The sequence below is a fragment of the Strigops habroptila genome, chromosome 1 (genome assembly GCF_004027225.2).
Source record: "Strigops habroptila isolate Jane chromosome 1, bStrHab1.2.pri, whole genome shotgun sequence".
In the NCBI taxonomy this organism is placed as follows: domain Eukaryota; kingdom Metazoa; phylum Chordata; class Aves; order Psittaciformes; family Psittacidae; genus Strigops; species Strigops habroptila.
The window spans coordinates 63,528,982-63,541,776 of NC_044277.2; the positions used below are offsets into that span (position 1 = coordinate 63,528,982).

The 12,795-nt window shown below is 44.9% G+C and overlaps 1 protein-coding gene across 1 annotated transcript in view; it reads left to right on the forward strand.

Annotated features, from left to right (window-relative positions):
- The first annotated feature begins 8,672 nt into the window (after positions 1-8,672).
- Positions 8,673-12,795, forward strand: part of ANKS6 (ankyrin repeat and sterile alpha motif domain containing 6) — a 37,732-nt gene continuing 33,609 nt past the window's right edge. Inside the window, exons 1-2 of the mRNA XM_030501151.1 lie at positions 8,673-9,088; positions 12,250-12,746. Of these exons, the coding sequence (XP_030357011.1) occupies positions 8,736-9,088; positions 12,250-12,746 (850 nt within the window). The 5' untranslated portion in view covers positions 8,673-8,735. The remainder of the gene's footprint in view (positions 9,089-12,249; positions 12,747-12,795) is intronic.

Below are 12,795 nucleotides of genomic sequence, written 5' to 3' on the forward strand. Positions count from 1 at the left end.
TCGGCCTCAAGCGCCCCAGCACGCTGGGAAGACACCCAGCTCCTGCTCAACTCAGGCTCCCACTGGGAACACAACTGGTGGAGCTAGTCACGGCCCTGACCCAGCTATGGGCATTTTCCCCACAGATCCCAGAACAAGGCAGGGCCAGCCTGGTGCTGCTGGGTCATGCATGGCCAGGATGTGGGGAGGAGGGAGGAAGGCATGTCCCCTTCATGTGCTTGCTGTCACCCTTGACGGAACAGGTGACTTGGGCACCTTAAAGCTTGAGGGACTTTCATGAACGCTGGTAGCTGTATGACAGATACACAGAGGTACCCCCACCAAGGGGAAAGTTTGGCTGGCACTGGGCTGGTGTAGCCACAGCAAGCTGCTTTGGCCATTGGAGATCACAGGGATGGCCCCAAGGCTTGCTGTCTCCTGCCAGAGGTAGCCAGGGCTACAGGAGGACAGCAAGGGAGGTTCTTTGCAACGGCCAGGAGGCCATGGGAGTTACTGACAAATTCTTTCACTGAAGAAAGCAGTGTTCTTGGTGGAAAAAATAAAAGCCAACCAATGTGGCCTTGGAGAGAAATCCGGAAGACAAGTGAAAATCCCAAATTTATTCCCCATATAATGGGCAGTCCTTTTTGTGGCTTGACAAAATTATGGGGAAAAAGCAACTGCGGCATTTAATCAAAACTTTCTAATTTGCTACATACTCAGCAGCACATCCATACTGCTTCTTTAGTCACCTCCCTAACAGGATGCAGCCTTATCTGTCTAAACTTGTGATCTTGAGGCCATGAGATTACATGCGAATTTGTGATTTTGCATTTGAAAAACCTTAGCATAAATGTAACATAACCAATACAGTTTCTCTCTCATGTGCAGCAGGGAGCTGAAACTGGTTTTTAAGTGTCACTTGCCCTATGCATTTAACAAAGAGACTGTTTACTGCTCTGTCCTCTAATGTTGGAGGTCTGTCAAGATCCACCCAGCAGACTCCCCAGAGAGGGGCTGCAAACGGTATTGGGCGGCACTCACCAGCATTGCTGAGGAGTGGATGAAAACACATCTGACATGAAGAAAGGAGAAAAACCTCATACCAGATAGGGTGACAGCATACAGCTATGAGCTGTTTCTAGGTTTACATGATAATAAATACTGTATGTGACAACAAACATAGAGGATGTCAACTACAGTGGAGGCCTTGCACTGGACAGAAGGGTGCTGAATAACAATAATGAGTCATCCTGATACTAGTAAACTAGCATAAATCAAGAAGTTTAGGTGGATTTGCAGATGAGTGTGTGTGTATAAATGTAATTTCATTATTTCTTACTCAGCTATACTGTTATCTATCACAGATGATTACATATGCATAACATCTAGAGTGAAAGTGTACATACTGGCTGGAATAACTTAAGCATTATAGTAGTGAAGTATGTGTGTGTGAATATGCATTGTAGGCAACTACTAAATACCAATATTCTGGACATGACAATATGCACTGTATAGAAAGGAAGCCATGCCTAGCAAGCTTTGGGAGTGAAAAGGTAGGTGGCACTAGTAGTTGCAAGCCCAGTGACTGCACTGTTTCCTTGCTTATCATCCTTGCATAGAGGAAGCCCAACTGGTGTCGTTGGTATTGAGTTTATAGCAGGAGCTCCCTAGTTTCTGGCTGGTGTAGGGGTAAACCCTGAAGATACAGCCAACATTTCTGGAACATGCTGCTGGGTTAGATTTGGTTGTCCAGAAAAAATATTCTTGGGTTTTCCCCTTTGTGTAAGGTTGCAAATTATTTATAATAGGGTAACAGAAATATTAAGCATAAGGAGCCCGGTAAGGACTTCTTGTGATGAAAGAGAAGGAGATCCTTCCAGACTCCCAAAATAAATTACTGGGAAGAGGGAGGGGATTGGGAAGATGTAAAGAGCAAAATGTAGGAATGAATATTAATTAAGAACAGTGAGAAAGAAAACAGGAGAGTTCTGCTGCAAGGGTTCTTAAGCATTAGAAGAAAAAGTATTTTGTTTAAGCATTTTAAGTCTTACAGCAATAAGGAAGAGACGCAAGAATATGATCACATGACTAAAACAAGTTTTGAGTTTAAAAAAATGGGAAACTGAGAACAGATTGTGACAGGACAGCAGGAGGCATGCTGGAATCAGTGGCAGACAGAGTAAGATCAGACCAGACTGCTGAAGAACATAACCATAGCAGTCAGATTCTAAAAAGGAAGAAGGGCTTGAAGAAAAGGTACGAGAGCATCAGCTTGCTTCCGCAGGAGAAAGAAAGGTTATGGCTGGTGGGAAAGCACGGGACGTTGCACTCAGTAGTAATAATGAAGGTAATATTAGTGAATGGTAGTTCCCCGGGGGTGATGTCCAAGCACATAAAGGAAATTCAGCAAGGGAAAGTACAATAAAGGTGTTCATGCAAAAATTAAGAATAGATCAGCTGCACTCACAAGTAAGTTTGGATAAGATGTAAAGAATGTGAAGTCAGACACTTCTTAAATCTTTTTAAAAGTTTGTAGGGTTTAATTAAGATGGGAAGACTGAAATTTCTGAGCCGAAATACTTAAAAGTATAAAGACTTCTGCTCTGAATGTAAAATTAGGCTCCAGAGAAGAAAAATCTACAATTAATAACACAAATGAGTTTCCCGCTAACCATAAAGCTTGTAGCAATGTTTTCATGGGAAAGTTCCTTTTAAGAAATTCTGTTGGTTTGGGGTTTGGGGTTTTTTTCAGGTTTAATAACAATGGAAGTTAAAACAACTGGGGTTTAGTTTTTTGGGGGTTTTTTTTAGTATTAGTAAGAATGTTTAGTGAACTGCAAATTCAGTTGCTTCAGGAGTTTCAGTCAGAAATAATTAGAGTAACCAGACAAGTCATATAAAACCTGTAATTACTTATCTAGAAAGATCTATTGTGCCCTCAGTTCTCAAAATTGAAACAGAAGATTAGTATATTAATACATTTGTAAAGTTTATTTTTAAAAAGCTAAATCTTATTTCACCCAAAAAAAGAAAAAATATTAACTAAACCTTTCAAAAAGAACTAAGAAGACTAAACACAACAATATGTAATTGTCCGTAAGAACTTACATTATAGCGAATGCAATAGCTGAAAAAGAGTGTATCTGTTGCTCACTGAAATACTCATTACTGAAGGAACCGGTCTGCAGGCAAGGAAGATGAACTGGTTTACACATCTATTATTATTTATTCTTATTTGGTAGTGATGACATATACATTACAGGAAAAAAGAAGTATTAAATTTTGCAAATGCTTTAAAAAAAGAAAACACCCAATGTTTTCTTTTAGGTTTTATTTTGTTAGATCTGTATTTTCAGTCAAAATTCTAAAATGGAATTGGGATGTGGAGAAGTATCAGCTGATAGAGACTACATTTTTAATAAACCCAAAGTTCAAATAGTTTTCTGTATTCATACTTTCAGGGGAAAAGAAAGTACCAAACAATGTGTTCCGGAATAATTTTCCTAGTTTTAGTAACTGGGTAGTTACAGCCAACGCATATTCTAAAAAAAAAAAGGGGGGGGGGAATTATCAGAGGAACATGATGTACAAATACATTGTAGGTAGATAGGAAATTTGTTCAAGGAGAAGAAAATTCAGCCAAGTCATAAAACATAGCCACCGATGATAGCTTTGGACCTATGGTCATTGTTCACCATTGCTTTAACTGGCCATAAAATGACATTGCCCTGCAAAGAAACATCCCCCCCTTACTCTTACCTTGGCTGCTCTTTCTTTGCTGTGTCAGCACAAGTGTACCTGTATTTTTAAAATATTATTATTCATCCCATTGTCCTCCCAGTGCCAAGGATTTTTTTATTAATGTGTCTGTGTTGAAAGTGTCTGTATTTGAGACAGCTGTGTAGCTCAGGCAAAACATGAAATGGGCTGCATCTGCTTTCCCAGCTGCAGGTCTGTCCCGAAGGGTGAGTGTTGAGCTACTTGGTGCTTCAGCGGGGACCCTGTTTTACAGGGTAGGCTTTAGGTCAAGAGGGAAGCTGGGTGCATAGTGCAGAGGCAGAGTGTACCAGGAACTTAGATGAGAGGAAGAACAGTGGGTGCAGAGGCCTTAAAATAAAATAAATTGAAAACACAGACTTGATGAGTGAGTTAGAAACTGTCAGCTATTTCAGGGATCTTCTACCAGACTGATGAGTGCTCTGTAATTTTCATACTGTCACGCCAATAAAAACGGGCGTCATTCAGAGGATTACTTGGGCAAGACCTAGCCTGTACCAGTTTGCAGATCTCTGTAGTACATGTTATGTACACATGTATGTCTACACATATATACATATACACATATAAAATACCTTGTTTGAGAGGTCATATGCAAGCCCAGATAGCGTAAGGTAGGAAGAATATGTATTCAGTTGGTATATTTGCTTGCTATAGGTATGTACTGTTGATACCTAAATGTTCTCTTCATCTAAATAGCAAGCATGAACTGTGGGCAGTAGAAGACATGTTATACATAAAGGAAGCCATGAGTAGCAATCTTAGCTGTCAAAAACTATTGGAACAAAATTGCAGTTTTATGCACAGAATATGGTATGACGTGACCTGTTAACTGTTACATTGGAAACCTCACTGATTTTTCATACATTCTTTTGCGGACACAGTGAATTAAAATACTGAGTTGCGAATAACTTTTGAAAGCTTGTTCAAAATTACGGTATATTCTGAGACATATAAATGAAGTGAATTCCTCACAAAGTTATAGCAGCTGCTTTTAGGAGACAAAGTGGAGACCTGCTTTATACACCATGATTAAAATTCTGAACCAAGAACTTAAGGGGATATTACGTGGTGGAATTAATCTTAATAATCCTATATTGTAGGCACTTACCACCATTTTTATTTTTTTTTAGTAATTTATTCAAGGTTATTTCTCTTTCTATGCCTGAAAGGACCAAAGTTAACATATATGAGTCTAATGACACTGGAGAAGCATCTGCTTTTCTATGATACTATTTGTAATATATGTGCCTGTCTTTTCATTAAGGCAGCGATAAGAGTCTTCACAAAAAACACATTTTAAACATTTAAGTTTTCTTTTTCTCACAAGAATGACTTCCTTGTGATTCACAGCAGTAAGGTTTTATGGTAGAAAATAAGCCTTTTCCTCCTAGAATTGCCATGAAAATAATGCCGTCATGTTCAGGGATTCGAAATGCCATCATCCCCAGATCTTCATAGTGAAGATTATGACAGTGTCAGCTATCTCTATTTTTCTGGATTTCTATGGAACAGATTGCTTGACTACTTGCATTTTCTCCTTTTTGAAGTGCTTTTGATTATGATGGTAATTTTATAGTCTTTCATATTACATGATCCTGAATTATATATGAGGTAGAAATTTGCTCATGTGTCATATTATAAGGGTATAGAATCATAGAATCATGGAATCATAGAATCATAGAATCACAGAATAGTTAGGGTTGGAAAGGACCTTAAGATCATATAGTTCCTACACCCCTGCCACGGGCAGGGACACCACACACTAGACCATGTCACCCCAGGCCCTATCCAGCCTGGCCTTGTACACTTCCAGGAATGGGGCATCCACAGCTTCTCTCGGCAATCTGTGCCAGTGTCTCACCAAACTCACTGTAAAGAGTTTCTTCCTAATATCTAATCTAAATCTACCCTCTTTCAGCTTAAAGCCATTCTGCCTTGTCCTATCACTACCTGCCCTTGTAAAAAGTCCCTCTCCAGATTAGGCCCCTGCTAGTTACTGGAAGACTGCTCTAAGGTCTCCCCGGAGCCTTCTCTTCTCCAGGCTGAAAACCCCAAACTCTCTCAGCCTGTCTTCGTAGGAGAGGTGCTTCAGCCCTCTGATCAACTTTGTGGCCCTGCTCTGGACTCACTCCAATAGGTCCATGTTCTTCTTGTGTTGGGGACCCCAGAACTGAACGCAGTACTCCAGGTGGGATCTCATGAGAGTAGAGGAGGAGAATCACCATCCTCAGCCTGCTGGCCATGCTCCTTTTGATGCAGCCCAGCATACGGTTGGGTTTCTGGGCTGCAAGTGCACATTGTTGGGTCTTATTGAGTTTCTTCTCAATCAACACCCCTAAGTCCTTCTCCGCATGGCTGCTCTCAATCCATTCTCCACCCAGCCTGTGTTTGTGCTTGGGATTGCCCTGACACAGGTGCAGAACCTTGCACTTTGCTTTGTTGAACTTCATGAGGTTGGCATCGGCCCACCTCTCAAGCGTGTCAAGGTCCCTCTGGATGGCATCCCTTCCCTCCAGCATATCAACTGCATCACACAGCTAGATATCATCAGCAAACTTGCTGAGGGTGCACTCAATCCCACTGTCCATGTCACTGACAAAGATGTTGAACAGCACCATTCCCAATACCAGCCCCTGAGGGATATCACTTGCCACTGGTCTCCACTTGGACATCGAGCCATTGACCATCCAGCCAATTCCTTGTCCACCAAGTAGTCCATCCATCAAATTCATGCCTCTCCAGCTTAGAGAAAAGGATGGGGTGTGGGACAGTGTCTAATGCTTTGCACAAGTGCAGGTAAATGATGTCAGTTGCTCCTCCCTTATCCACCAACACTGTAACCCCATTGTAGAAGGGTTTTTTCAGGCAAATTTTTCAGGCACGATTTCCCTTGAGTGAAGCCATGTTGGTTGTCACAAATCACGTCCTTATTTTCCATGGGCCTTAGCATAGTTTTCAGGAGGCTCTGCTCCATGATCTTTTGCCAGGCATCAAAGGAAACTGACTGGCCTGCAGTTCCCTGGGTCTTCCTTTTTCCTCTTTTTAAAAATGGGAGTTATGTTTCCCCTTTTCCAGTCAGCAGGAACTTCATTGGACTGCCATGACTTCTCAAATATAATGGATAGTGGCTTAGCCACTTCATCTACCAGTTCACTCACAACCTGCAGATGCATCTCACCAGGTCTCACAGACTTGTGCACCTTCAGGTTCCTTAGATGGTCTCAAACCTGATCTTCTAAAGTAGGTGGTTCTTCATTCTCCCAGTCCCTGCTGTTGCCTTCTGCAACTTGGCTTGTGTGGCTCGAGCTCTTGCCAGTGAAGACTGAGGCAAAAAAGTCATTGAGTACCTCGGCCTTCTCCATGCCCAGGTAACCAGGTCTCCTGTTTCCTTCCAGAGGGGGCCTGCATTTTCCCTCGTTCTTCCTTTTATCACTGATGTACCTATAGAAGCTTTTCCGTTGCTCTTGATGTCCCTGGCCAGATTTAGTTCTATCAGGGCTTTAGCCTTCCTAACCTGATCCTTGGCTGCTCAGACAATTTCTCTGTATTCCTCCCAGTCTACCACCTGGGAGATGCTTGCTTTCACCCTCTGTAGGTTTCCTTTTTGTGCTGTAGTTTGTCCAGGAGCTCCTTGTTCATTCACACTGGCCTCCTGGTGTGCTTGTCTGACCTCTTTGTAGGGATGCTTCGCTCTTTAGCTTTGGGGAAGGTGATCCTTGACTATTCACCAGCTTTCATGGGCCCCTCTTCCCTCCAGGGCTTTATCCCATGGAACTCTTCCAAGCAGATCCCTGAAGTGCCCAAAGTCTGCTCTCCTGAAGTTCAGGGTAGCGAGTTTGCTGTGCACTCTCCTCTAATGCTGTGAGCTTGCTGAACTTGGTCGAACTCCACTACAGTCATTGCACCTAAGGCTGCCCTTGAACTTCCATTCACCACCAGTCCCTCCTCATTGCTGAGAACAAGGACCAGCACAGCACCTCTCCTCATTGGCTTCTCTATCACTTGGAGAAAAGTTATTTTAATAGATAACGTACAGGGACATAACACAATATTCTTAAATGACTAGTCAACTGGAGTTCAAGAGTTATTCCATCAGTGCTTTATTTTTCCCCCTCACTTTAGCTATTGTAAATCAATATAACCTGAAATAGATTTCAGGTTATATGGCAGGCTGAAGCTACAGATAAGACACTTAGAAGCACCAGCAAAAAAAAAGAAAAAAAAAAAAAGGCTAAATTTTACTCTCGATCTGTTTAAACTGAAAGAGTAACTGATCAGTGCTATTGGAGCATAGGAACCATATGTGTTTGTTAGGGAATGACTCAACTGCAAATACTTTATCTCAGTGAAAGAAGAGACTGCTTTGGGGCTGAAGGAAAACCAAGGTAGGAAGATACAAGTAAAGGCTGAAGTATCATGTAAGTGGAGTGGGGCTGATAGAGAGAGACCGCACCAGGCGGTAGAAGTCATGTTGTGAGGCAAGCAAAAGGGGATGTTCTGTGGTGCACAGGCGAATAAACCCCACAACAAAGTCTTGCTGCGATGATCCCGGGCAGAAAACGAAAATGCTTCTTTGTACGGGAGTCGGTAATAGCAGGAACACGGTGCGGAAAACGGCTGCAGCCCGTGGAGCGGATGACAGAAAACACCTGAGCAAGGGGGCAGGAGCCGCGGTGACCCAGGCGCTGGGGCGGGGAGAGATGACACCTCCGGGACTGCCAGCGAGGGCAGAGAAGGGCGGGCGGGCGGGGAGAGGCGCCGAGGTCCCGGCCCAGGCGGGCAGGGCCCTTGCCGGCTCCGAGGAGCGTGGCCCAGGGCTGCTTCTCCTCCCCGCCGTGCGAGAGCGGCCGGGGCGCTGCAGCCGCCCTCGGCCGGCCTCCTCCCGCCGGCGGAGTCCCCTCCTCCCCGCTGCCTTCGCCGGCGGCGGGGCGGTGGCGGGCGGCCGAGCTGCTCGGAGCACGCCGGCGCTGCCCATGGGGGAGTGCGGGGTGCCTCCCCAGGTCCAGCTCTTCCTCCGCGCCTGCGAGCAGGGCGACTGCGAGACCACCCGGCGCCTCCTGGGGCTGTCCGGCGCCGGCACCGCCGACCCGGCGGCCCCCTCCTCCTGCGGTACCGAGGAGGCAGCGGTGGCGGAGCCCCGCGGCGAAGTGTCCGCCCCGCCGGCCCCCGTCGTGCCCGTGGACTGCACCGACGAGGCCGGCAACACGGGTTTGCAGTTCGCTGCGGCGGGGGGCCACGAGCAGCTGGTGCGGTTCCTGCTGCGGAAGGGGGCCTCGGTACAGAGCACGAACCACTACGGATGGAGCCCCCTCATGCAGGCGGCCAGGTAGGGCAGCGATCAGGGAGAGGCAGATGGAGAGGAGGTAGGCTCCGGCCGTCATCCTGCCTCCCCGTGGGGCACCGGCCTAGTCAGCGGCAGGGCGGCTGCCCCCGGCCGGGGGAGGGCTCCCCAGGCGCGGCCCTCCTTTCCCCGCCCCGGGGGCCGCCGGCGGCGCCCGGCACCTTCGTCCTCACAATCCCGCTCCCTGGGCCGGGGGAGGGCGCCCGGGAGCGCTGGGGAGGCTCCGGGCGTGTGTGGGAGCGGGGGGGGAGGCGCCATGTTGTAGGCCTCGGTCGGTCGCCGCCGGGGTAGCGGTGGTTGGTTATCCGGGGGGATCGCAGGGGTCACCTGTTACCTTCCCCGGGGTGGGGCGAGGAGGTGGTGTCGAGTTTAAATCTGGGTAAGCGTTATGCTGTGGTGTGAGGTGTTCTCTTTCCATGTTACGGTTGTGGCGGTGGGAGCTGTACATGCTGTTTCTTGTGTAAAACCGGTACAGAATCACAGTCAGAGGTAATCTGAACACGAAAACACTGCTCCCTTCTTCTTATGTGGAAATATGTGCAAGCCCTTGCTTCATTCTCTTTTTTTTTTTCCTCGTTTTTAAATTTTTGTGTGTGTGTGCATCTTCTCTACCTGTTGAAAAGTCACCTTTGACATAAAACATGCTGAAGCAAATTCGTTTCACTCTGCTTTTCTGCGTTTTCCTAAGTGGTTTGCTGGATGATACATACAATCGTTGCTGAGGGTTTTAATGATGAAACTGGGTTTTCTGCATTAGTGACACCATGCTTCATGTAACCCGCTGCTGGGTTGTGGGAGACCCGTGTTGCAACACCCATATTGCTAGTGCTGGTGTTTGTGTTTATCTTTACATATAAAAGCACGCCTGGGTTTACAAGATGTGTTCGCAAAAGTTGGAGGGCAGTGGTTTCCACTAGTAATTGAGAGGAGGAATGTTTTTTGGTTTTGATTGGTTTTTGTTGGATTTTTCTTTTTCTTTGGTTTCATAACAGATTTAAATACTTGGAAGAAAAGAGTCTGTTTCAAAGTCAACATTTCTCTTTTCAATTAAAGCCCATAGAAAGTTCCCAAAGAATGAGTCACACAGCTGGTTTCCCAGTAAGAACAAGGAAGACAAGGTTCAACAATTCTGTTCAACAATTCTGTTATTTTATGAAGGTTAAAAAAAAGAGGGGGGTAAAATTGCAGAAATATCCTTAGATTATTTTTTCCCTTAATGAAAACCGTATGCTCATTCTCTAAAAACAGTAAACTCGAATCACTATAACTCTCTTACTGTTTCAAATTAATGACTTGCTGACATTTGAAAAGTAGTATAGATATCACTGAAACCTGTGGAGAAAGCATAAAGTGAAAGAGCATGTTCCTTTTTTCTTTTTAATGTATAACCAGAAAGGAGCCAGTGTTTGTACAAAGGTAGGTTTCATGCACACGTTTAATTTTCTGGCTGAGGTTAGTCCTGTTGAAATTGGACAGGAGTTACGATACATGCATAAAATTAGTCATGTGTAGGGGTTGCAGGCTTTACTGAGGTGATGCAGTGAAGCCTACCAGGATAGACCTAGGGACAGGTCCTGAAGGCTTCCTTCTGCAGCTGTGTACTTTCTGAAAGGAAACCAGGGGGTTCTGGTCTCATGTCTACTCTTAGTGGTTAGTTGCATTCTTTGGGATTTCCTCAACTAACATTTGCTTTACCGCAGTGTACAAAGGCTGCTTTCAGGATCAAAGATTGATTGTGTTAAACACTGCACAAGCATATAATAATTGCCTGATATCTGCAACAAGAGCATGAGATACACGTTTTGTGAACCTATTATGTTTATTAACATGTGGGATTCCTCGGCTTATGATAGTAAGGGGTTTCCGTTTTCTCACAGTTAGCTAGCTGGTTGGTTGTATGGCTAGCATGACTGCCTTTGCTTACTGACAAAACTACCAGAGCCTCTGATAATCGAATGTTATCAAAGCTGCGTTACCAGTGAAACCAGTGTCAAGAGTTCAGTACTCTGACCAAGTTCTGTCAGATATTCCGCACAAGGAGCGTTTAATGTTTTAATACCAAGTTTCCTTATTGGAAGATATTTGATGTTACACAGGATTTTAATTCAGCCTAGTGATACAGCAATCTCCTGAAATCACAAACACAAGCATAACATAGCAACTGCAACACACATCTGAACCACAAGACAAACAGCATGCCCACTACTGGTCCCTGTATGGTCACCATCATGATGCTAGGTGTCCCCATTTATCAGGGAAGAAAAATGTGGCTGGAAGCCAGCTTAAGCCTTATTCTGTTTAAATACCCATTTTGTTGGTGCCCTGTGTTAGTCTGAGCTGTGTAGGCACTTCCCCATGCTAGCCTGGTCTGGCTGACTCAGGAGGATAATATTTTCTATTGATCGTTTTGGGGAACGCCATTCCTGCAGCCAGTTGTCCCACTCTGCTGATTGAGCTGTTTCTCCAAATCAAAGGCCACCCTCTGGTCCCCTTTGTGTCGAGAAGTTCAGCTTACTGTGCAACGGCAGTGGCCACTGCCTGTGTTCTCTGAGCTTCACAGGTGCATGCCTGTCTTCTCTGAGCCTTCTTCCATTCTGGGGCTTCACAACTAGAAAGCAAGGAATGATGTGAACACAAAAGATTGGCTATCAAGTTTATAAAACTGTTTTTTTGTTCTTCAGCATTGACTCTGAAGCTTTTACTCTGCTTGTCCAATAGTAATGATGGTACTTAGTTAAGATCTCTGCAAACAAACTGGCTTTGATTCTTGAATGTGATACTGGAAATAAGAGGATTAAAGTGACTGACTGGTTTATGGAGGTTACATGTTGATGTCATGCAGTTGAAAATGAGGCTAGCACGTTGCTGCTTTGAACAGAACATCCTGTTAAATAGGTGCCTGGTTTATGAGCATGGTCACTGGTTCATGTGAAATGGTTTAGTTTACAAGTCCTGAGCCGTTGATTGGTCCCCTACAGTAAGGTGGCCACTGTCACGTTCAGTGATGTGTGCATGATCCTACATAGTGTATTCGTCAATAGGCCAATTTGGTAGCAGAGTTTTCTGTGTTCAGAATATGTCAGTTTTCTTCGAGAAGCCTCTGCCATCTAAGGTGTTAATTTTCCCCCTTGTCTCTTTCTCTCAAGGTTTGGACATCTAAGCGTGGCTCACATCTTGCTGGAGAATGGTGCCGATCTCAATGCACAGAATAAGTTAGGAGCCAGTGTCCTCACCATGGCTTCCAGAGGCGGCCATGCCAGCATGGTGAAATTGTTGCTGGAATCTGGAGCTTATGTAGACAATTATGATCATTTTAGCACAAGTGTACTTAGCAGCAGAGAAGACTTTCCTGACATCACTCCACTGATGGCAGCTGCTCAGCATGGACATGAGGCAGTGGTACATCTGTTACTAGACTGGGGAGCTGATTGTAATTACACTGTGAAGACTATGGGCTGGAGTCCCCTAATGCTGGCAGCTGTTAGTGGAAAGGTGAGCTTGGCACAGCAGCTCATGGAGAAGGGTGCCAATCCTGATCACCAGAATGTGCTACACAAAACACCTTTTGAAATCTCTGTTGGCTTCAAACACAAAGACATGAAGGACTATCTGGAGTCTCTCACAACGATCAGACACCAGGCAGGTATGGAATGTTAGTTTTTTGTTTCACTTTCTTGAAATCTTGGTTGCAC